Source organism: Chrysochloris asiatica, unplaced genomic scaffold (genome assembly GCF_000296735.1).
Source record: "Chrysochloris asiatica unplaced genomic scaffold, ChrAsi1.0 scaffold00099, whole genome shotgun sequence".
Lineage (NCBI taxonomy): Eukaryota > Metazoa > Chordata > Mammalia > Afrosoricida > Chrysochloridae > Chrysochloris > Chrysochloris asiatica.
This window is the reverse complement of record NW_006408617.1, coordinates 8,073,879-8,099,798: the sequence shown is the minus strand read 5'-3', so window position 1 is coordinate 8,099,798 and position 25,920 is coordinate 8,073,879. Positions and strand designations below refer to the sequence as shown.

The 25,920-nt window shown below is 37.2% G+C and overlaps 1 protein-coding gene across 1 annotated transcript in view; it reads right to left on the bottom strand.

The window, feature by feature from the left end:
* XIRP2 (xin actin-binding repeat containing 2) overlaps nucleotides 1-25,920 on the bottom strand; it is a 494,188-nt gene that overhangs the window by 170,774 nt on the left and 297,494 nt on the right. The window contains exon 2 of the mRNA XM_006867007.1: nucleotides 5,882-6,035. Coding sequence (XP_006867069.1) covers nucleotides 5,882-6,035 — 154 coding nt within the window. The remainder of the gene's footprint in view (nucleotides 1-5,881; nucleotides 6,036-25,920) is intronic.

Below are 25,920 nucleotides of genomic sequence, written 5' to 3'. Positions count from 1 at the left end.
GAACCGACTCAATGGCACTTAACAACAACAACAACATGGGCTTCTAGAATAACAAACAAATCTGTCTTGGAAGAAATACAGCAAGAATTTTCCTTACAAGGGAGGATGGTGACACTTCATTTCTCAAACTTTGAATAAGTTATGAGGAGGGACCAATTCCTAGAGAATGACATCATGCTTGGTAAAGTGGAGGGCCAGTGAAACAGAGGAAGACAATCAAACTACAGATGGACACAATCTCAACAACAATGGCTCAAACATAGCAACAATTGTGAGGATGGCGTAAGACTGGGCAATGTTTTGTTCTGTTGTGCTATGAGTTGGAGCCATCTCCATTCACACAACATATAAATGTACTGATCTTTAGTCTTAACACATCTTAGTATGCAGATAAAGTCTCCAGTCTCCTAACAAACACAGTTCCTAAAAAAGACTTTTGAGTTTGAACCTTATACAACTCCCAGATCTTATTGAAATACGATGTTGTTATTACATTCCATCAAGTCATTCCAACTCATAGCAACCCTGTATAGGGTTTCTGAGACTATGAATCTTTGTGAGAGCAGAAAGTTTTATCTTTCTCCTGCAGAGAAGCTGGTGGGTTTGAACTGCCAACTTTGTAGTTTGCAGTCCAGTGCTTTTCCTACAGAGCCACTGTGCTCCCCTATTGAAACATGCACTAATCATGTTGTTGTTAAATGCTGTTGACTCAACTCCATTTCATGGGGTTTCTGAGGAGCAGCTGGTGGGTTTGAACTGCTGACCTTGTGGTTAGCAAATCAGTGCTTATCCTCCAGTGCCATACAAGGAATAAAAAAATGCTGTTGTTTTACAGAAGGATATTGTCTGGGACATGAATAAGGGATGGCTAAATAAGAAAGCACACTTGGACTGTGGAGCCCACAGTGTGCATCCAGACACCAGGTCTAGATGCCTGTCTTCTGCTTTTCATTAGAGGGAACAAATCAATCAGAGCAGAACAAATGGTGCTGATTGTCTTCACTGGCACTGCTCTGGGACTACATGTCTGATTTATTTATAAGTTTTCAAATGAAGCTCTTCTTATTAAAGGGATAGAGCTGTTAATTTTTAAATATCCTGTTACTCCATCTCATTCAACTTTGCTGACCTTAGGTATTTAGAGAATATTTTGCTTCTTGACCTGAGAAGATTCAATGTCCCAAGACAATTTGGATCTAGATAATATGTTATAGAAAAAATGCATAGCCTCACAATAGATATTTCTAATAATTTAGTAAAGCTATTGTTTTCAATATGTTAAAAAGGGAACACAAGTTATTTAAATTTTTTAAAGTTTATCTTTAGAATATGTTATAGAGCAGTTAACTCTTGAGAAGACAAATCCTTCCTATCTCTTGAGGGCCATCATTTTAATATTGGACTATTGCTATTTATTTTACTGACATGAATTTGTTTTCCACTTATGCACACATATTATAATAAAGATAAATTTTCAGGTAAAGAATAACTTAAACTTAACAACTGGAGCTTCTGGATCATTTCCTATGAGAAGTACGATGCTGTCCAACACAGTACTGTTCAAAATTAAATTAATTAAAATGAAAATATAAGTTTCTCTGTCATATTAACCACTTTTCAAGGGCTTAATAGACATGTCTGGCTAATAGCTACCATACTGGACACCTCAGATGTGTTGTTGTTAAGTGCCATCAAGCTGATTACAACTCATAGGGACCCTGTATAGGGTTTCCACAGAGCAGTTGGTAGGAACTGCCAACTCGTGAACTGCCAACCTCATGGTTAGTAGTCCAGTGATTATCCTATAGCACCACACCAGGATTCAATAGATGTTATTGTTGTGAAGTGCCATCTAGTGGGTCCTGACCCATAGCGACCTTGTAAAGTGTTTCTGAGGTGTGACTGTTATATTGAACTGGTAACCTTTGGTTCAAAGCAATTTTGCAGTACGGCGCATTAACCTACAGCGCCACACCAATTCTTGAAGAAAGTCCTATTGGACAGTTACTGTAAAAAAAAAAAAAAAAAAAAGGTTCTAAATGAAAATGTATATATAGCAATGAGTAATGAGCTCTGGTAGCGTAGTGATTACGAATCGGGCTGCGAACCTTAAGGTCAGCGGTTCGAAACTACCAGCCGCTCCGAGGGAGAAAGATGAGGTTTTCTACTCCCGTTAAGATTTACACCGTCGGAAACAATGTAAAGGATCGCTATGGGTCAGAACCAACTCGACGGCACTTAACAACAACAACAACAATGCTCACACAAATACATATACTGCACATATGTCAATATTTTAGACACATTAATAACTGGAAGGATCCCACCACTTAAAGAAGTACAGAAAAAAAAAAAATTAAAGAACAGAAACTTCAGTTTGTTTCATAAAATCTATCAGAGGAAAGAAAGACCACTAAAAGAACAAAGAATGAATTTAACTGCAATGAAGCTGAATATATATATAAAAGAAATACAGCAGGTAATTTCCAAGGCTTATTACAAATGCCTTGAAAGAATGACTTTGAAAGTATATTTTATCTTTTAGCATTTTACATGATAATGACTTCAAGATTAAAATTATGGTTTGGATAATAACGTGGAAAGCATGATAGCTGTCATATAAAAAAGTTACCAAGCAATATCAACTTGCTGATTATTACCCAATCACCTATATTATTTGAAACCTCCCTTGAACCAGAGGTGGATTTTTTTTTTTAACAGAATAATAGGCTTTTTATTCTAGATACATGTAGATAAAATTTCAGTACCTGCGACTTCCAGTTTTCAATATAGTTTATTGGTTTTATCTAAAGGAGAGTCCAAAAATCAGATTTTAATATTACTACACTGATTTTTTTTCTTTTATACATACTGCATCTACAAATTTGTCAAATTATGGTGTTCTCATGTTTGACATTTAATTTCAAATGATCTGAATCTATCTAGAGAGGCAGGAACAACTAATCATAGAATACATTTCCAAAGAAAATTTGAATGGAAGGCAGCAACAGACACATGGAAGCGAGATGCTTTATTTGACACCAATATGTAGGTGAGGAAAGTGGAACAAATAAAATAAGGGGTGGTGAGAACAATTTAACAAAACCTGGGAGGAGATTATAAGATAAAGAAAGGAAGGCTAGAGGAATCAAAGTGCGTTTTGTACAATACTGTATCAGAGGTGGGAACTCATCAATGATAGGGCAAGTCCTGAATCTTAGAACAAAATCAACAGTTTACATTGGTTTAACGAAACTCTAAAAATATTATAACCGCGTTTTCATGATCTATTACGAGTTTTCTTTTCTTTTTTTACACTCTTGTTCAGTTGAGAACTATAAATAATTACTGCCTTTCAGCATCAAACTCTTGTGACTAATATAGGAGGTTTAACTATGAGTATGTGTAAGTACGATGGAATCCCAGTCACTCAGCTAATACAAAAATGACATCTTTCAATATCACACTTTAGTCAACCATGCTTGTTTATCTTACAACAGATTCTATATCTTTGCATCTTTGCAACAGAACAGCAATATCAAATACACTCTCTTTTTTTTTTTTTTTTGGTTTTGTGGACTATAGTATGCATACACTGCAGTTAACTATATTAAAATTGCTCATAATTGTTTTAGAAATTTTGAGTACCATAGAAATAATCGAAAGGAGCCCATGGTGTAAAAAAAAATATCTTTAAACAGTTGTGATTCATAGGATTTAGTGTGTTTTTGCAATGGAGAAATAAAATGAAATAGAATTATATGTCATAGTGGATTACCAGATGGGCTACAAACCACACGGTCAGCAATTCATATCTATCAGCTGCTCTGCTGGAGAAAAGATGAGATTTTCTACTCCTGGAAACACTTAAAATTGACTCCACAGCACACAACCACCATCACCATATTCATCCTTAGTGCAATGCCTACTACCCTATGTTCTTAAATTTACTTTTGTGTTAAATTTATTTAATGTGTTAAGTAGACCTTGAGAATTAAATCTAGGGTTACTTTTAAGTTTAAATCATTTGTTGATGCTAAACAATAGTTAACTGCCATGTTATCTTCTCTAGACTTGCAAAATAAAAAAAAAAAAAGGTTTATGAAGTCTCTGTGTGAAAACACAGGATGAGGAAATTTAATGATCTATAACTCATATTAGTTTACCAACCTCATGGTGTGTGGCACAGTGAGTTAATGCGCTGGACCACAAGGTCAATTTGAACCTCAAAGTCGGTGGTTCAAATTCACCAGCTGCTCCTTGGAAACTGTATTTAGGCTTCCTATGAGTTGGAACTTACTCTATGGCACTTAACAACATGCTAAGATCGGAGGCCTGGTATGGCACTACAGGATAATGCGCTGGACAACACGGCTGGTTTGAACCACAAGGTTCGTGATTCAAACTTACAAGCCTGTCCTCAGAAATCCTATACAGGGTCACCATTAGTCGGAATCTACTCAGTGGCACTTAACAACAACAACAGTGCTAAGATTTGCACAGGCCAGCATCATCAGAACATAATGGATTCTCTAAAGCTTCTCTTTTTTGTTCTCTGTTAGTCTAAATTGTTTGCATTCAGACAATTGCACCGTAAGTTTAATCACAGGCCAGAAATATGTGGAGTATATTCTTCAAGACTGATGCTAATCATATTAGGATATCAGTGGGGCATACAAAAATGAATTGAAAATGAAAACCAGAGATTGAGATTGCAATTTACATGTATTTAGAAACACGTGACCAGTTCACCATCAGCAAATTTCTCTTTACCCTTTTCACATTTACCTTCCATTTCAACAGTTCAGATAAAATCAGAACAGCCTAACCTATATGCAAATGATCCTAAGGATCAGTCTGTATGTCTTAGAGTATCGCTTCTCAAACTTTCATATGCCTATACATCATCTGGGGATCTTGCTAAAAATGCAGATTATGATTTCAATACAGGTAGGGACCAAGATTTTGCATCTTAAGTAAGCTTTAAAGTGATGCTGGCGACCAGAATATTCAGTCTTAGAGTAACAAAGTTTTAAAGTACTGTACCATTTGTGAACTGTGTAATATTTCATAGATTACTCCAGATTGCTAATGTTGACTGCAACATGACAGTTTGCTACATATATTTTAAATGATATCCTAAAAATTGTACCAATTATGATAATATGGAGGAAAAATCATGCATATTATATACCTACGTACTTGCATAAAATGGAAAAATTTATAATGTGCCTAATCAGAAATGATAAATGATATCTGCATTGTTCAGCAAATCATTTCTATTTTGCATTTCTGTCATTGTGGAAAACTACATTAATAGTGCAATTTCTAACATATGAGCTATTAACTTTTTAATGACATTTATAAAACATTAGTGGAATTTATGATGTTCCCCAAATATGACACTGTCATGTCACATTTTATTACAAACTCATTAAGCACATTTAGTTTAATTGTCTGAAAACGAGATGCTGAATGCATTATTATTATTATTTTTTTGCTATTGACAGACACTTATATTTCATTCTTTTCCTATCCACACACAGAGAGATAAATATTTTTCCCTTTTTCACAAAAGGGAAATTTTGAAACAACAATGGTCAAATGTATTGTTTCAAAAGCCTCATTCTGAAAATGCTAGGTTGCACTAGTTTATAACCAATTAAAAATATATGTATTTTTTAGTTTTTAAAATCATAGCTATAGAATTATTTAAATATAATTCTATTTTTCCTGAATTGTGTTTCCTGAAATATTCCTGAATTGTGATGTCAACCCTATTCCTAATAAGTTTAAACAAAACTCTCATTATTTTGTTTTATTAACCATTCATTTTGTCAAAGTATGATCCAAAGAAATCACACCAAAATGTTATGCTAACCTTCAAAGATACGACTGTGACCACATTCAGATGACATCTTGTCAAAAGATGTTTCCCCGCCTTTCTTGTCTGAATCTTTCACAGAATCATCCGACTGGCTTCTAGGGTGACTCTTAAATGTGGGTGAACACAAACTTCGCTCAATTTCCACTTCCTGTTAGAAAACATGAAAGGAATGTGTGTTAAAGCTATCAGTGGGAAACAGATGTGGTTTTCAGGGGGTTTAGAAGGCAAGAGTGAGAGATGGAGGGGGTTTCTATCATGAGTGATGTTTTCCAATGTGCTTGAGGTTAAATTTTGATAACTTTGCTGAGAACTGCAAACACATATCTGATGCTTAGTTTACTTTTCCATCACTGGTTCCACTTCTGAATTAGCTTTTCTTTCATGTGACATTTTTCCCCCCCTTCATAAAGAGATAAAGTGAAAATAAGGGTCACAAGACAACATAATATATGTTAATAGATGCAATTTCCTAGGCCTGAGAAATGTCGATGGGGGAATTACAGAAAATAGCAGCGTATCTACAGTATATGCTTAAGACAGAAAGAAATGAGATTTTTTAATGTCACGTTAACTCTATAATGATAATTTTAGCAATTATAGAGCTCCTGAAATACAAACCAATTCAGCCACTATACAGTAAGCACAGTTTGTCAATTCATAAACATTATGAAATGAGTTCTCTTGGATGGTAATTTAAAAGTAGAGACATAAAGAGACTCCCAAAGATAAGTACAAAGGAGATTTCAAAGATAGGGGGGCCTAGTGCTCCTCATCTTATAGATCAAGTAATCTAATCTAATAAACCAAAACAAGTCAATCACACTAAGTGTTTTGAATAAAAAATTTAAAAAGCAAGTAAATGACTCAGAAGAAAAAGTGCAATTTTTTAAAAAAAATAAGTAACGTGCTAGAAATACTTTCCATAGCTGCTCATAAGATTTAGATTTTTGAGCATGAGCCTGTAATTTTTAAACAGCAGTCATTCAAACGATGTGATAAATTGCTCTTCACCTTTGTTTCAGTTTGAAAACACTGGCGGGAGAATCTAGTGTGAAAACACAACTAAAGGTTCTAAAGCCTTTTCTAGAGTAGATGCATTTGCTATCTACTTTATGGTGGGAAAAGGCTAGGTTCTTAGAGAAGAAACCCTATTAGTGTTCTTTCTAATTTGCATGTCCATTTAATATATATCACTCATATATGTTCAATCATCTCATCTTTAAATGCCCTAATAATCTCTATGGTATACACTATCTTCATTACTATTTACCTGAACGAAAACAAAAAATTGTATGTATAGGAGAAACAGAGGAAAAGAAAGCTCCATTTTTTTTTTTTTTTTAGGATATTACCTTTAACATTTGTGTTTCCAACTCCTATCATCCTATCAAAACCCTAAATGTTCATAACATACATTGATACTTTAGTTTGCTGCCATGCAAATTTCAGACATGTGGGTATGTGCCTTTAGCATCCGGCCCTCACTTCATCCCGTTGTTCTCTTCCATTGTCTTATTGTAAAGTAACTGCAACTCATTTGACAAAAATAAAATGAAATAACTAAAGAGAAAATGAAGAGCCCTAAAACAGTGGTAATTATATTTAAGGATATTTATGTTAGATAAATTAAAGGGTGGAAGGCTGAACATGGTCATGGACTCAGACTGATACGTTGTTGTTGTTGTCAGGTGCCATCGAGTCAGAACCGACTCATAGCGACCCCATGCACAGCAGAATGAAACAATGTCTGATCCTGGGCCAACCTCACTACTGCTTCCACACTTGAGTCCATCAATGCCAATCCATCTTGTTGGGGATCTTCCTCTTTTTCTCTGACCCTCCATCTTACCAAGCATGATATCCTTCTCCAGCGACTTTTCCCTCCTGACAATATGTCCAAAGTATGAGAGACGAAGTTTAGCCATCCTGGCCTCCAAGGAGCACTCTGGCTGCACTTGTTATTTTTGGAAGAAGTGCAGACTGATATAGTGAAAGAATAATCTCTATGCAATGTAGAGAAACATGGAAATATGGTCTTGTAAAATTTTAAGCAACTGTCTCAGCCGGTGATGACATTGCCATTTATTATCAGTTTGGCATTCACAATATCAACGGTGCAGTATATACCAAGGTATGAGGGACACCACAGAGGATACAACCTGTGATCCAAGTCATTCTGTGGCAAGTTTCTTAAGACTCTGGCAAAGGGTAAGCTAGGGAACAGCATACAGATATTAAATAATTTCTCAGATAAAGTTGAACTGAGCTGTCTTCAGTAAAAGCAGCAATCTGCCTTAATCTCTTTTAATCAAATTTATACATTGTGCTTTTATAAAAGATTAACTTTGAACAAAAATGGACAGGCTATATTAAATCAACAAAACACTAGAGGAAAATGGCAGCACTTGATAATGAAAGACTTGTATTGAAGCTCTCCATCGGCTACTAGCTAGCGGCGCAACTTTGAGTCACTTGACGTTCTTAGGGCTATGTTATGTGAAGTGATTTGATCACTAAAAACTTAATCTTTAACAAGTAGTCACTGGTAGAGTAAACGGATTTGAAATATGATTAAAATATATTATTCATCCTTTGTAACTTCCAGTCTAGTGAATGAAACAAATTAGAGTCAAATACGTACTCCAATGTAAATGTGCATTACTTACACCCCCAGAAAGGAGAGATATATGAAGTTACGAAAGTCTAACAAGAGGAAATGAAACTAGTAAAGTAGGTTTTGTAAATCTCCCAAGGAAAAGATCTTCAGTTGATATCTGAAGGATGGATGAGGCTTAACTAGATGAAGAAAACATGTGGAAATATGCTGTGCTTGGGAGGAAAACAGTGATTAGAAATGGTAGAGGAGTAGAGACTCTGATGAGAACATGGTGCTGGATGACCTACAAAGGTAGGTAGAGGCTAGCTCATTAAGGACCCAGTGGGCCATCTTAAGTAGTCTATTCATCTTTCAAACTTCAGGCATATTATCAGAAGGGGCAGTACATGGAGAAGGACATTATGCTTGGTAAAGTGGAAAGTTAGCAAAAAAGAGGGAGACCCTCAACGAGATGGATTGGTACAGTAGCAGCAGCAATAGGCTCAAACATAACACCAGTTGTATGGATGGCACAGAACTGGGCCGGGTTGCATTTTCTTGTGCATAGGGTTGCTGTGAGTCACAGCCAACTGGATGGCACCTCACAGCAGCAACAACAGCAATTTTTATCAAAATGGGAAGTTATTGAAAGGTTTTAAGTCCACATATATGTATGTATGAATGTGAGACATAATCAGGTGTGCAGTGTTAACTGGAATCCTGGAGTGGTGCTATAGGATAAGCACTGGACTGACAACCACAAGGTCAGCATTTCAAACCCACCAGCCACTCCTTGGAAACTCTGTACAGGATCACTATGAGTTGGAACTGACTTGATGGCACTTAACAACAACAAGCAGTGTTAAATGCTCAGTCTGTCACTACAACAGAGTTTCCACTTTGGTCTATTTTGGACCAGATGATTCTGGATCCCTGTCCTCTTCCAGTAGTACTGCACCCAACTATGACACTCCAAAATCACCAAATCTTTTGTGGTGAACAAAATCACCCCAGTGTGAAAACCACTGTTCAAGAGCAGATGAGATTTAAAGGAAGTCATGTTGTACATGGATGGTCAGTTAGGAGCCTATTGTGGTAGTCCAGGCTAACAATGATGATCTTAGAAAAGGAGTGGTAAAAGAGATGGAGAGAAGCTGAAAGCTCTTTAGGATATAAACCTGAAATTTTAGGTAATACGTCAAATCTGAATTTTGAGAGAAAGAGAGGTATCAAGGGTAGTTTTTATTTTTATTTTTATTTTTGGTGAGCTCTGGTAGCGTAGTGGTTATGAATCAGGCTGCAAACCTTAAGGCCAACAGTTCGAAACTATCAGCGGCTCCGCAGGAGAAAGAGGAGGCGTTCTGCTCCCATAAAGATTTACAGCCTCAGAAAACCTGTACAGGGTCGTTATGGGTTGGAACCAACTCGACGGCACTTAACAACAACAACAACAGCACTACTGAATGGACTGTGGCACCATTCAACAGCAGAGACCCATAAGAAGACTGATTTTGGAGAGAAGATCATAAATTGCGTTGTATACCAGGATATTTAAAAAGTAATTAGAAATGTGGTTCTAGAAGATAGAGCAATGGGATTTGAACTCAATAAATAATCTGTGAGTTACTTGCTCTGTTATTTTTGTGATTGTTAGGTACTATCAAGTCGGTACCAACCATTAGCGACCTTATGCATAGCAGAACGAAATAATGTCCGATCCTGGGCCAACCTCACTACTGTTGCCACGTTTGAGTCCATTGATGCTGCCACTTGGCCAATCCATCTTGTTGGGGGTCTTTCTCTTTTTATCTGACCCTCCACCTTACCAAACATGATATCCTTCTCCAGTGACTGGTCCTTCCTGACAATATGTCTGAAGTATGAGAGACGAAGTTTGGCCATCTTGGCCTCCAAAGAGGACTCTGGCTGCACTTCTTCCAAAACCGATCTATTGGCTCTTTTGGCAGCCTGTGGCACTTTCAATATTCTCCTCCAACACCATAACTCAGAAGCATCAGTTCTTCTACAGTTATCCTTATTCGCTGTCCAGCTTTCGCATGCATATGAGTTTATTGAAAATACCATGGATTGGGTCAGGTGCACCTTATTCCTCAAGCTGACATCTTTGCTCTTCAACACTTTAAAAAGGTCTTGTGCAGCAGATTTGCCTAATGCAATGCGTCGTTTGATTTCTTCACTGCTGCTTCATTGAGTGTTGATAGTTGATCCAAGAAGAATGAAGTCCTTGACAACTTCAATCTTTTCTCCATTGATAAGAATGTTGTGTATTGGTCGAGTAGTGAGGATTTTTGTTTTCTTTACATTGAGATGTAATCCATACCGAAGGCTGTGGTGCTCTTTATATTCGTCAGTAAATGTTCTAAGTCCTCTTCACTTTCAATAAGCAAGGTTGTATCATCTGCATATCACAGGTTGTTAATGAGTCTTCCTCCAATCCTGATGCCACGTTTTTCTTCATAGAACCCAGCTTCTTGGATTGTTTGCTCATCAGACAGGTTGAATAAGTACGGTGAAAGAATACAACCTTGTCTCACACCTTTCTTAATTTTAAACCATTCAGTGTTCCCTTGTTTTGTTCGACTGACTGCTTCTTGGTCCAGGTACAGATTCCTCATGAGCACAATTAAGTGTTCCAGACTACTCATAATTTGCAATGTTGTCCATAGTTTGTCATGATCCGCACAACTGAAAGCTTTTATGTAGTCAATAAAGCACAGGTAAACATCTTTCTGATATTCTCTGCTTTTATCCAAGATCCATCTGACATCAGCAAAGATATCCCTCATCCCATGGCCTCTTCTGAATCTGACTTGAACCTCTGGAAGTTCTCGGTCAATGTATGCTTGTAGCCATTTCTGTATTACCTTTAGGAAAACTTTACTCACATGGGATATCAAAGAGATTGTCTGATAATTTCCCTATTCCATTGGGTCATCTCTCTTTGGAATGGGTACAAATATGGATATCTTCCAATCAGTTGGCCAGATAGTTGTCTTCCAAATTTCTTGACAAAATTCTTCCTAATTTCTCCTGTGTTGCCTCATTTTCTTGAAAGATTTCAATTTTTAGTCCATCAGTTCCTGGTTCCTTGTTCTTGGCCAATTCCTTCAATGATCTTGGACTTACTACTTCAGTATCATTGGCTCTGGATCATATGCTACCTCTCGAAATGGTTGAACAGGAACTATTTCTTTTTGGTACAGTGACTCTGTGTATTCCTTCCATCTTCTCTTGATGCTTTCTGCATCATTCAATAATTTGCCCAGAGAATCTTTCAATAATGAAAGTTGAGGCTTGAATTTTTTCTTCAGTTCCCCCATTTTCATAAATGCTGAGCATGTTCTTCCTTTTTGGTTTTCTGATTCCAGATCTTTGCACATTTTGTTGTAATATTTTGCTTTATCTTCTTGAGCTGATGTTTGACATTTTCTGTTCAGCTCTTGTACCTCCTCATTTCTTCCATTTGCTTTAGCATCTCTATGCTGGAGAGCAAGTTTCAGTGTCTCTTCTGACATCCATTTTGACCTCTTCCTTCTTTCTTGTCTTCTCAATGCTCTGTAGTGGCTATTAATTGAGACAATGGATGTGAATAAACTTGCCTAGGGAAAGAGGGAAAGGCTGTGATGAAGACCAGGTCATGACCAAACACTTAAAAACGTTAACTCACCTTCCAACCTCCCCCACCTCCTGCCATCATGTATGTTAGAGTAGAACTGTGCTACACAGGATATTTATTTATTTATTTTGGTTGGAGGCAGGAGTAAGGAGTTAGAGTTAGGGTTTGGGTTATGTTTATGTTGAGGCTAGGCCTAGGGATTCCTGTAGTGTTAGGTTTGTCATTAGGACTCGAGTTAGTGTTGAGTTGGGCAAAGACTAGAAGTAGAATAGACTTGACAGCACCTAACAACAACAGTGCACCATACTCATAATTGTTACATTGGAGCCCACTGTTGCTGTCACTGTGTCAATCCTTCTCATTGAGGGTCTTCCTCTTTCTCACTGAGCCTCCACTTTTCTAATCATGATGTCCCACGTGATATATACAAAGCATGAAAGATGAAGTCTCACCGTCCTCACTTCTAAGAAATATTCTGGTTGTGTTTCTTCTAAGACAGATTTGTTTGTCCTTCTTGCAGCCTGTCATACTTTCAATAATCTTCTCCCACACCATAATTCTAATGCATCCATTCTTCTACAGTATTCTTTATTCATTTTACAACCTTCACATGCACACCACATGATTGAAAATACCACAGTACACTTTAGCCCTCAAATTGACGCATCTGCTATTTACTACTTTAAAAAGATCTTTTGTAGCATATTTTCTGAGTGTACTATGTCCATTGATTTCTTGACTCTTGCTTCTCTGACTGTTAACTATGGATCCAAGCAAAACATAGTTTTTGACAACTTTAATCTTTTTTCTATTTATCATGATGCTATTTATTGGTCCATTTGTGAATAATTTGCTTTCTTTTACACTGAGGTGCAATCCATACTCAAGATGTAGTCTTCGATCATCATCAGTAAGCATTTTAAGTTCTCCTCCAGTGAGCAAGGTTGTATCATCTGCATATGTTGTTGTTGTTGTTAAGTACCGTGGAGTAGGTTCCGACGCATAGTGACCCTGCATAGGGTTTTTAAGGCTGTAAATCTTTACAGGAGCAGAACTCCTCATCTTTTTCCCATGGAACCGCTGGTACTTTCAAACTGCTGACCTTGAGGTTGGCAGCCTGACTTATAACCACTAGCTACCAGAACTCCTTGCTGTTGTTGTTATGTGCATGGAGTCGGTTCTGATTCATAGTGACCCTGAACTGGAACAAGGCCATAAATCTTTACGGGAGTAGAAAGCCTCCTCTTTCTCCCACAGAACAGCTGGTAGTTTCGAACTGCTGACCTTGCGGTTCGCAGTCCGATTTGTAACCACTATGCTACCAGAGCTCCTACCAGAGCTCCTTAGCAGGGCATTAATAATTCATCTTCCAACCCTGATGCCATGTTATCCTTTATTGAACAAGTAAAGTGAAAGGATATAACATTGGCACATAGTTCTATTCAGTAGCCCCTTGTTCTGGATGGAATTATGGTAAGTAAAATCTGTCAATGACAAAAGAACAAATATTACGTGAGCTCACTATTATAAGAAGACAAGAAGTGATATACATATAGAAAGCAACATTCATTGACGATTGATTATCAGGGATAGGAGGAAGGGGGAGGTGGAATCACTTGGTAGGTAATAGATATTTGTTAGTTTTGTTATGGAAAGAACAACACAGAATTAGGGTGAAGTCCTCACAACTTGACCAAGATAAAAGATAACACTAAGAAGTACACAGATAGGGGATAATTTGGTAAAAGCCTCACATATACAATTCAGCAACAGCAGTAATGGCTTGCATCAGGTGCACCTTAGTCCTCAGGCTGATATCTTCACTCTTCAACATTTTAAAAAAGGTCTCATGCCTAACGCAATATGTCATTTGATTTCTTGACAGCTGCTTCCACGGGTGTTGCTGGTTGATGGCAAAATGAAGTCTGACAACTTCAATCTTCTCTCTATTTATCTTGATGTAATTTATTGGTTCAGTGGTGAGGATTTTTGTTTTCTTTGCGTTGAAATGTAACCCATACTAAAGGTTGTGGTCTTTGATTTTTCATCAGTATTTTAAGGCCTCTTCACTTTCAGCAAGCAAGGTTGCATCATCTGTATATTACAGGTTGTTAATGAGTCTTCCTCCAAACCTGATGCCACATTTTTCTTCATATAACCCAGTTTCTTGGATTATTTGCTCAGCATACAGATTGAGTATGTATAGTGGAAGAATACAACCCTATCACACACCTTTCCTAATTTAAAACCATTTGGTGTTCCCTAGTTCTATTTGAACAAGTTCCTCTTGGCCTATGTACAAGTTCCTCATGAGCAAAATATTCTGGAATACTCATTCTCGACAATGTTGTCCATAGCTTTTCATGATCCACACAAATTGAAAGCATTTGCATTGTCAATAAAGCATATATAAACATTTTTCTGGTATTCTTTGCTTTCAGCCAAGATCCATCTGACACCAGAAATGGTATCCCTTGTTCCATGTCCTCTTCTAAATCTAGCTTGAACCTCTGGAAGTTCTCTGTCAATGTATGGTTGCAGCTGTTTTTGAGTATCTTTAGCTAAATTTTACTTGGCATGTGATATTAATGATATTGTCAGACGGTTTCTGCATTCCACTGGGTAATTTCTCCTTGGAATGGATACAAATATGGATCTCTTCTAGATAGCTTGCCAAGTAACTGTCTTGTTACTTGTTACACTGCTGGATCATATTACTGAAAGATTTCATTTTGTATTTCATCAATTCTGAGTGCCTTGCTCTTTGCAAATGCCTTCAATGCACCTTGGGCTTCTTCCTTCAGTGTCATTGGTTCTTGATCATATGCTACCTCTTGAAATGGTTGAATGTCAAACATTTCTTTTTGGTATAGTGACTGTGTATTCCTTCCATCTTCTTTTGACATTTTCTTCATCATTCACTATTTTGTCCATAGATCCCGTTAATATTTCAAATCGAGGCTTGAAAACTGAGTTCCCTCAGTTTAAGGAATGCTGAGTGTGTTCTTCTCTTTTGGTTTTCTAATCCCAGGTCTTTGCATATTTTATTATAATATTTGACTTTATCTTGTTAATATGCTCTTTGAAATTTTCTCTTCAGCTCTTTTACCTGTTCATTTCTTCCATTTCCCTTTGCATCTTTATGTTGAAGAGCAAGTTTAAGAGTCTCTTTCTTCTGACATCCATTTTGGTCTTTTCCTTCTTTCTTGTCTTTTTAGTGATCTTTTGCTTTTTTCTGTATGATGTTCTTGATGTTATCCCACAACATTATGATCTTTAGTCTTAGTGTCTAATGCATCAAATCTTTTCTTCAGATGATCTATAATTCAGTTATGTTCAAGGTCATATTTTGGCTCTTGTGAACTTGTTTTAATTTTCTTCAGCTTCAGCTTGAATTTGCATATGAGCAACTGATGATCTCTCCATAGTCTGCCCCTTGCCTTGTTTTGACTGATGATCGGAAGCTTTCCACAGATGTGGTCAATTTGATTTATGTATAATCCATTTGGTGAGGTCCATGTGTACAGTCATCTTTCATGTTGTTTAAAAAAGGTATTTGCAATGAGCAAGTCATTGGTTTTGCAAAATTCTATCATGCGATTTCCAGCATCATTTCTATCATCAAGGCCATACTTTCCAACTACTAATCCTTCCTCTTTGTTTCCAACCTTTGCATTCCAATAGCCAGTAATTATAAATACATCTTAATTGCATATTTGATCAATTTCAGATGGAAGAAGTTGGTAGAATTCTTCAGTTTCATTGTCACTGGCTTTAGTGGTTGATGTGTAAATTTAAATAATAGTAGTCTTAACTGGTCTTCCTTGTAATATTATCCTATCACAGACAGCGTTGTTCTTCAAGACTGATTTTGATATGTTCTTCTTGGTGATGAATGTGACAACATTCCTCTTCTATTTCCCATTTCTGCCATAGTAAACCATGAGACTGCCAGATTCAAAACAGCCAATAAGCAGTCCATTTCAGCACACTAATGCCTACGATACTGATACTTTTGCATTCCATTTCATTTTTGACAATGTTCAATTTTCCTGGATTTATAATTTGTGAATTCCATATTCTGATTATTAATGTATGTTTACAATACTTCTCTTCATTTTGAGTTGTGCCTCATCAGCAAAAGAAGGTCCTGAATGCGTTACTCTTATTTGTGGCATCACAGTCAACTCTATTTTGAGAAGGTAGCTCTTCCTCAGTCCCATTTTGAGTGCCTTCCAACCTGAGGGGTTTATTTTAATTGTGCTTATCTGGAAATGTCCTAATTTTGCCATCATATCATAAGACTGTTTTTCTGGGTATATGATTGTTGGTTTGCAATTTTTTTTCTTTCAGACTTCTGTGTATGCTATCCTATTGCCTTCTTGCTTTCACAGTTTCTGTTAAGAAACAAGATCTTAGTTTTAGTTTAATTTTATAGGCAAATTTTCATTTTGCTTGAGGTCTTTTCATCATTCTTTTCTTTTCTTTGCTTCTGGGAAGTTTAATTATAATGTGTCTTGGTTATTGGTTTTCTTTTGAAATCTGTCTTGTTTAGAGTTCATTTAGTGTCTTGAATGCATATCTTATCTTTCAATGATGTTAGGGAAGTTATCTTTCAACAATTCTTCTACAATTCCTGGGTGTTTTGTTTGTTTGCTTTTGTCTCTTATTATTCTGGAATTCTAATCATACATAAGTTATTTTTCTTGACCATGTTCCATACAATTTTTACTCTTCTGGTTTTTTGTTTTGTTTTTAGTTCTTTTTTTCTGATTGCTCCTCTAGCTGATGAATATTAAGCAGTTTGTCTTCATGCTCACTAGTTTGGCCTGCCATTGATTCAATTCTACTTCTTTGCCCTTTGTAATGTATTAAGTATTTATGAAAGCATCTATATTTCTATTTGTTGTTTTTGTATGGTTTCTAATTTCTCATTTATTTTGTTAGTTTTTTCTTATAGTGTTTTCTTGAATTTTCTGAAGTTTGTTTGTATTTTCCTTGCTTTCATATGAAGCTTTTTCAGTATTTCAATGAGTTGAAGGTACCTAAATATCTTTCTTTTGAATTCCTTATCAAGTAGTTTTGATAACATTTCTGGTACTTTATCTTTAGGCTGTTTTTGGTCACTTGTCTGAGTCACTCTCTCTTGCGTCCTCTGTAAGCTGAAATGGTCTGTTGTCTCTGAGACATTGTGGTATCATTGTATTAATATTTAATTGACGATTGCATGTTGGTGTGCCCTTAGATGGTCAGCATCTGTCTCCTGTTGGTTATGATAGAGACTAGACATGTGTGCACAGTTCTGTGTTCATTGTATAGTGTAGTTCAGGGCAGGTTTGTCTGATGTTGGTGCTGATTATTATTAATCAGGTGGTACAGGAGTGGGTAGTGGCTCTTGTCCAGTTGGTGGAGCTGCAGGAAGTATGGATGTGGCTGGGTCATATAGGCACAATGGCTGTCTATGAAAATCAAACAACAGTAAAAAACAAAAAAAAAAAAACAAAAAAAACCTTTTTGTTGTTGTTGTTGCAGAATTCAAGTGCTTCCAGATGAAGGGGTTATATACCGAGTGTTAAACCTAAGACTCAGACAGTGTACAGGAAGGGATGCTAACAGTTGGGTGAGAGCTGGGGTGGAAAGTGGGGGAGGCTGACAATGGCTCCTGTCACTAGGAAGCTTTGGAGAACAAGGAAGATCTGTTACCCTCCTTGTCCCCCAACCTCCATTGCATGTGCTGTGCCATCAGTCTGATGCATCGACAGCTGTGTGCAAAAGCTCAAGATGGTTATGCATGCCAGAGCAGTTGACAGTCCTCTTGTTTGTTTCCTCTCTACTCTTGCTCCTCTACCAATCAGAACTCAATCCACCTCACTATTCCATTCTCTGAAACACTATTCCATTCCAGCATTACCATCCATATCTGTTTTACTTGGTCTTCCATGTCTTTACTGTACAGTGTCTGCTCGGCATATCTGCCTACTCTGCCATCTTTCCCTGGAAGTCTCGGAAAAATACCAACATTTAATATTAAAGTAGAGGAGTAAGAGAAGATTTGAAGAAAGAGCAAAATCAGAAGTAAGACTATTTTTAACAACATTGAACTCTTGTTGAGGGTATAAATTTAAAGAGGACTTAAAATATCCTTGGGATTCAGTAATGTACATAAAAACTGTTTATTCACATTGCATTGATCAAAGTACAAACAGGGGCAGGCAAACTGAAGTAGGTAAAGCAGTGATCAGGATAAAACAAGGATAGATAGATAGTTTCTTGGAAAGTTTTCCAGCAAAGTAGAAAAATAGAGTAACAACTTGAGATGTATGTCTTTTGTTTTTAATTGTTTTAATGGGAGAGACTTGTGTATATAGCATATTTATTCCATATTGGTGGTAAGAGTCACATGTGTTACAAGGTATGTTGTTTGTTGTTAAATGCTGTGAAGTCAGTTCATACAGGACTGAGACAAGGTATATAAATCCTAAATTCTGACAAGCATAAGGCATTGTAGCTATTTTATTTTTGAACAATGTACTACATCCTTGAAATGTTGAACTTTTCAAATATGTTCCCCATAATGACTTTGTTTGCATCTCTTCAATTTTACAAAATTGTGAGAGTTTTAGGTTCTCAAGTGAAATGCATGCAGGCCTTATCTGGTTTTTGGCCAGCCAACACAAATAAAAGCACAATGTTCCATAGAAGTCCTTGGCACTAAGATCTAAGCCAAAAAACTATAAATGCAAAATTAACATTGACCTTCAAGGTTATTTTCTTTATATTTTGTTTTATATTACAGGTTAATTTCTATTTCCACTTAATTCTAGACTCAGTACTGAAGGGCATTCTTCACGTTGGCTTTTGTCCCATAATGATATACAAATTTCCTGATATTTCATCCCCTGGTACATTATATCTAAACCTGAGATGCGCACTAAATTTCTCCCCAGTCTTGCTTCTTCAGAATTACTGAAATAAATGGTAAGTTTCCTGCCTTTGTGAGCTGTGCCAGTATAGAAATGGAGAAGGCAGGCACTCAAAAATGCTCCCCAAAAGAAAAGTCATTGAGCTTCTCTAGGATAATATGCTGCACTTGTTGACCTTTATTATATTATACAGTAGTTTTATAGCTATGTTTATTCAAAATGTGCTTTTTGGCTATAACTGAGATTCATGTGTAGCCATGTGGCTGTAATCTTCCTGAGAGTTTAGTTACAGGGACTTTGTGTCTCCCCATAGAAAGAATCCTGTATCTTTCAATGACTCTAGGTTCTGCCAGAGATGACAGACAGTCAATATTGACAAACAGGCTTCATTTCTGGGGTCAGAAACAATGCTGCTTTTAGTTAGGTGGCCTTCTATTTCTTTGAAGAATGCGTCTTTCATCCTCCCCTCTCTGAAAATGTGCAAATGGATATAAAACACATTCTGGGTTCAAAACTTTGTATAATACTATTAGATACCATCACCCTTATTATCTATTACACATCTGTCAGTTTGTCATACTGTAGTGACTTGTGTGTTGCTATGATGCTAGAAACTACAACCATGGTAGACAGATTTCAGTGGAGCTTCCAGACTGAGATATATTAGGAAGAAAGGTCTCATGATCTACTTCCAAAAATTAGCCAACAAATCCTCAAGCTATCACAGAAGCATATTTTCCAATATAGTGTTGGGAAGATGAGTCCACTAGGTTGGAAGACAAAGAAGATGCACAGCAGCCACAATACTGGACCTGGGTATACAAACAATTGTGAAGATGGTATAAAATGAGACAATATTTGGTTCTGTTGTGTCTGGGGTCACCACAAGTGAAATCTGACTCAACAGCAAGTAACCATCATCAATAGTGCTGCTCTTCAATGGGTGGGGAACATTCAGCATGAAATTTGAATTCTAGGCTGGGTTTGTACACTCAGTTTTTGTTAGTCCAATATGAAAACCCATAAGTGCAAGTTTTAAAAGGAAACCTGCATGCATGTATGTACAATCATGTATAATTCTCTGATTTAGATCTTGTAGGCATGTTTTCCCATTTTCTTTAGATTAATTGATCTCATTTAGAAGCTAAGTATGAATATGGCTATTTTACTACCTGCTATTGACCTAATCCTGGTGTGGTGCTGTGGGTTAATGCACTGAACTGCAAGGTCAGTGTGAACCTCAAGATCAGTGGGTCAAGTTCACCAGCTGCTGCTCAGAAACCCTGTTCAGAGTCTCTGTGAGTTAGAACTGATTCGACAGTACATAACGACAACATTGTCCTAACAGAAATAGTACTGTGAAATTGGAAGAGGTATGTTTTTAAGCTCACTGAGGTTTCCTAGGTGCCAAACGAAAATGTTGCTATTTGAGTTTTGAGTGGAAAGCATATCATTATGTCCATTTGTTTCTCACTTCCTTTGAGGTCACACACATTCGACTTGATGGGTGCCTAAGAAAGTGTGGCACTTTATGCTCAGGGAGTACTGAACACAAATTCCCCATGAGATGCAGAGTTTTACTACTACAAACCTTCATTTTCCTGCTGGCATTACATTTAGGCAGTTAATTTTCCATATAAAGCAGAGATACGGCTTTTCTGGATTTCTCAGTCAAGAATAAAATTTGCATCTTGCCCCAGTTGCTTTCATTTTCTTAAATAGGGCCCTAAAGTATTATATGATTATCTTCATTAGTTGGAGAGTATACTCAGCCTTAAAAGAATTCTAATGAAAAGAAAACTTCTATTAAAATGTTTTAACTAGTTTCAATTGACCATATTACTGGCAATGGAAAAATCCCTAATGGCTAAACCTTTTCAAGTTAATCTGCTTTCACACATTTTCAAACTGATATGTCATTTGAGATTTAGGTGTTAGTATTCATAGTGTTTCTCTAATTATTATATATTTAAAAATTAATTTCCCTCTTAAATTTTTGAAATTGAGATAGCCCAGTGGCACTGTAGGATAAGCACTTGACCACAAAGTGGATTTGAACCACAAGGTCGATGGTTCAAATTCATGAGCCACTTCTCGGAAACCCTATACAATGTCACTATGGGTCAGAACCAACTCGATGGCACTTAATGAGAACAACATGCAAAGTATTTCTCTAATTTTTATATATTTAAAAAATTCATTTCCCTCTTAAATTTTTGAAAATGAGGTAGCCCAATGATACTCCCTAGAACTGCATGAATAAACTTTTATTTATTATTTTTTGTTCTATTTCAACCAACCAAATAGAACAAATTTCTTTATACAAACTTTCTTCTTCTTCTTCTTGGTAAGTGCTCTCGGGTTGATTCCAACTCATAGTGACCCTGTACAGAGTTCCCAAGGAGCAGCTGATGGGTTTGAACTGTCAACCTAGTGGTTTGAAATCCAGTGCTTATCCTACAGTATCATGCCATGAGTTCATACTGAATTAGCATACTGAAAATTATGCATAATAGGCTTTAAAATATATATTCATGTGGGAGGTAATCTAACAATGCTCATAGAGAATCAATTCTGTTCACTAAAAAAGCACAAAATTATTTACAAATAGAATGTTTTTCATAATTTTGTTGAACTGGGGTGACATCATTTTTACTGACCCTCCACTTTACCAAGCACAATGTCCTTCTCCATGGATTTTTCCCTCCTGAAAACATGTCCTAAGTATGAGAGATGTAGTCTTCCCATCCTGGTTTCTACGGAGCATTCTTGCTGTACTTCTTCCAAAAGAGATGTGTTTGTTTTTCTGGAAGTCCATGGTACTTTTAATACTCCTCTAAAACCACAACTCAAATGCATTTCTTTATTAATTGTCCAACTTTTATATATGAGGTGATTAAAAATACCATGGCTTGGGTCAGGTGCCCCTTAGTCCTCAAACTGATATCTTTGTTCTTTAACATTTTAAAGAGGTTGTTTTTTTTGTTTTGTTTTGTTTTGTTTTTTTTTGCAACACATTTCCCTAATTGTTTGATTACTCGACTACTGCTTCCATTAATGTTGATTGTGGATCCAAGCTAAACCTTATAAATAGAAGCAGACCATTGCCATCTCTACAATGTTCCATTTTTCCGTATGTAAAATTAGGATAATTGTGACTGCCTTGCAGGCAATGCTAAATATGATATTTGTACAAATAGACATTCGATACTTGGTGGCTACTGGATGCTGTAGGATAAACACTGGACTGCTAACCTCAAGGTCAGTGATTCAAACCTCAAGGTCAGAGATTCAACTCCACCTTGGAAAAGACGTAGGGTTGCTGTGAATTGGAACTAACTTGATGGCACATAAAACAACAACCTCATAGATATTCCAATGCACAACTTTAAAAATCATCAGTTGAGTTTTCCAAGCTAAAAAAGACATTTAAGCAAAGATTCCTCATGTAATACATTTGATTTCTGACTGAGAAACTTCTGTTAGACACAAAATCAAATACTTAGGCAACATGTGAACCCCACAAACTAAAAAAACCCCAAAACACCTCATTGTCATGGAGTTATTTCCAACTCATAGTGACCCTATAGTGTGGCCCTGGTGACTCAGTATTTAAGCACTCATCTGAATGGTCACTCTATGAAAACCCTCTGGTTCAGATTTACTCTGTCCTGTTGGGTCGCTGAGTTATATTTCTTAGAAACAGCAAATTACTGTGTTCATACAATATACCTTTAGGAAATTGGTTTAAGGGATATAACATTCAATACCACAGAGGAACAGATGGCAAAGAAAGCTTGTTCAAGACCTCCTTTCCTTGGGGACTGTGAGCTATGCTAGAAATAACAATGTAGAGCTCCAGGAAGCCAGATATGACCCCCTAGAGAAGAATTTCATAGAGTTTCACTGAAGAATAACAGAAAAGATCTCATCTTCTTAAAAGTTTTTTTCCTGAGACAGCCCCTGTTTCTGTATTACTAAACTACATATGACCAAAAATTCATGGGAAGCAGCCCCACTGTGACTGAGGTAAATCCTTTCAAAGGCTCAGTAAGAAGTAGGAGGCATACTAGCACTCATGATTTCTCATCTCGTAGAAACTCATTTTATAAATCCCCATGAACAACACAACAAGCTATTTTAAATATAGTAGCACAGAAGGGGAGCGTCTAAGTGGATTATCCATATAACATCTTTATGATGCTGAAAGGGAAAAAAGAGTGCTCTTACAGGCCAATTAGATCAGCACTTTGCATGCGTGACAGAGTGATGTTTAACATTTTCAGCAACGAGGGAGAGAAGCAGAAACAAAATTGTCCTATAAATAAACTGCTGAACTTTAGCATGTGCCATATTAGAGAATTTTCAATCTTCTTAACTCTTAAACTATGTGCTGTGAATTGCAATTATGTTCACAGCCTTTGGAACAATTTTGGGTATCATAAGAATAAGACACATATTCTTTCAGCAAATACTGTTGAGCATCTCTCAAATGCTAGAACCTTTGCCAAATATTGAAAATTTACAAATATGAATGATTAAGAGTTTATCTTTTAAGAGTTCCCAGTCTGGGAGAAGTACCTCCTGGTCATGCAGCAGTTATCAGATGCTGTAGAGTACTTGAATTCAAGTACTGAACTGTGAGTGATTCACATAGTTTCTCTAAGTTCTGCTTGATGATGATCCTTATAGTGTTTGATTCTTTTTTGATATATTTCAAAGCATTATTTTAATTGAGAAAGGGTGCAGGTTAAACAATTACTGCAGAAAATCATAGGTTTACTCAAGGGAATGCATTACCTCAATGGCTATCACCTCTTGAGGTGCAGTGAATTATTTAATGTCTCTTCTAACTGATAGGGTTATAGGATTCAGATGTGAGTGGTTAACAGACTTAATTATGATTGTAAAAATTTGGTACTCTGGTGGTTATAGTTGTGGTGTGCCATCGACTCAGTTCCAATTCACAGGGTTCCTGGGGCTGTAAATCCTTGTTGTTGATTTTGTTGTTAGGTGCCATCCAGTCGGTACCAACCCATAGCGACCTTATGCACAGCAGAACGAAACACTGCCCGATGCTGGGCCACCCTTACTACTATTGCCATGCTCGAGTCCATCAATGCTGCTATTGGCCAATCCATCTCATTGGGGGTCTTCCTCTTTTTCTCTGACCCTCCACCTTAGCACACATGATATTCTTCTCCAGCGACTGGTTCTTCCTGACAATATGTTTGAAGTATGAGAGACAAAGTTTGGCCATCTTGGCCTCCAAGGAGCACCCTGGCTGCACTTCTTCCAAACCGGATTTATTGGTTCTTTTGGCAGCCCATGGCACTTTCAATATCCTCCTCCAACACCATAACTCAAAAGCATCAATTCTTCTACCGTCTTCCTTATTCACTGTCCACAAGACAGATCTGTAGGCTTCTCAGCTCACTGAGTGAGTTTAGCTGATTGTCATTTGGTAGGAGGCTAGCTTGTGGAATGGGGTGCTTCCAGGCGCTTAACTCGGGGAGGGGGCTATGTCTACTGATCCACAGAGCTAGAGCAGCGGGCTTTCAGGTAGAGACTTAAGGTGGAGTGCCCTTTAGCCATTTATCATTGGCCTTAAAAGCGCTTTGTAACTTTGCTAGGGCAGAGCAGGGACAGACCAAGAGGCTAAGGGCCAGAGAGAATCACAGAGGAGATGCTTTCCTGACTGAAAGAATTGCTCACTGAACATTACTTCTTTTTCTTTTCTTTTTTTTTTTTTTTTAAGCTAGTCACTTCTAGCCTTTGTAGACCCCCATTTTGGGTAGCCAAGGTCCAAGTTGTCCATCCCTGTGTATCGAGGGGGTGAGAATGATCCTTGTTGTAAAGATTTGTTCCCTCTTTTGAGCTACTGCATCAATAGGTGTAGGTCAAGTTTATCAAACTGTATCAAATTCTTCTTCTTTCTTCTTTTAGTTGAGCTCTGATCATCCAGTCATTGAAACCAGGTCAAGTGGGTATTATATCTGTAAGTGTGGGTGTTCTTATGCATATGCCCTCTCTTCTTATCAGCTGGATGCTTCACTTTCCACTCTAGTCCACTGTGGCTATGTCACTGACTCCGGACCAAAGAGTCCCCAGGTTTTGCCACACTGCTGGCCAACTAGGTCTCCACCCAGGTTATAGGAGTCTATTGAATGTGGTAGGGCTTAGCTCACAACTTCATTACTGTTTTTCCCTCATTTCCCTTATTGTTGACCAACGTGGTCAGCAGTCAGAGCACATGTCTGCACGTGTATTCCCACTGAGTTTTACTCTTGTAAGGGGGTTTTCCCTGAGGGGACCTGACCGCTTTCCTTGATGTCTCTTGGGTGAGCAACTTGCTTGTTCTTGTAGTAGTCAGTCAGACTGCTGTTATTGTTTTGTATTTTTCTTGTCAGTCCTTCTTTCAAGAAGTATCTTCTTCACTGAACATTTCTGACCCTGAATTGTAACCTGTTATCTTCCATAATAAACCTGATAATTGTGTGTTTGGTACTTGACTTCTGTTTGGCAACTGCAATTCATTAATTAAACCTAACTGAATATAGTACAGTGGAAATGATAGTTGGTGCCATTTTTTGCACCTCATATGTGTTGTGGTGCTGTCAACTGCCAACCACAAGGTCAGCAGTTCAAATCTACCAGCTGCTCCACAGGAGAAAGATGAAGCTTTCTTTTGCTATAAAGATTTACCATCTCAGAAACCCTATACAGGTTTATTATGAAACAGAACCGACTTGATGACACTTAACATCAACAACAAAATATGTTTGGCCATGGAGACTGTTCAACAGCAGTCATTTGGTCAGCCGACATCATGTAGTAAAGAAGGTGAATATGCTACGGAAAACATTGTTGTTGTTGT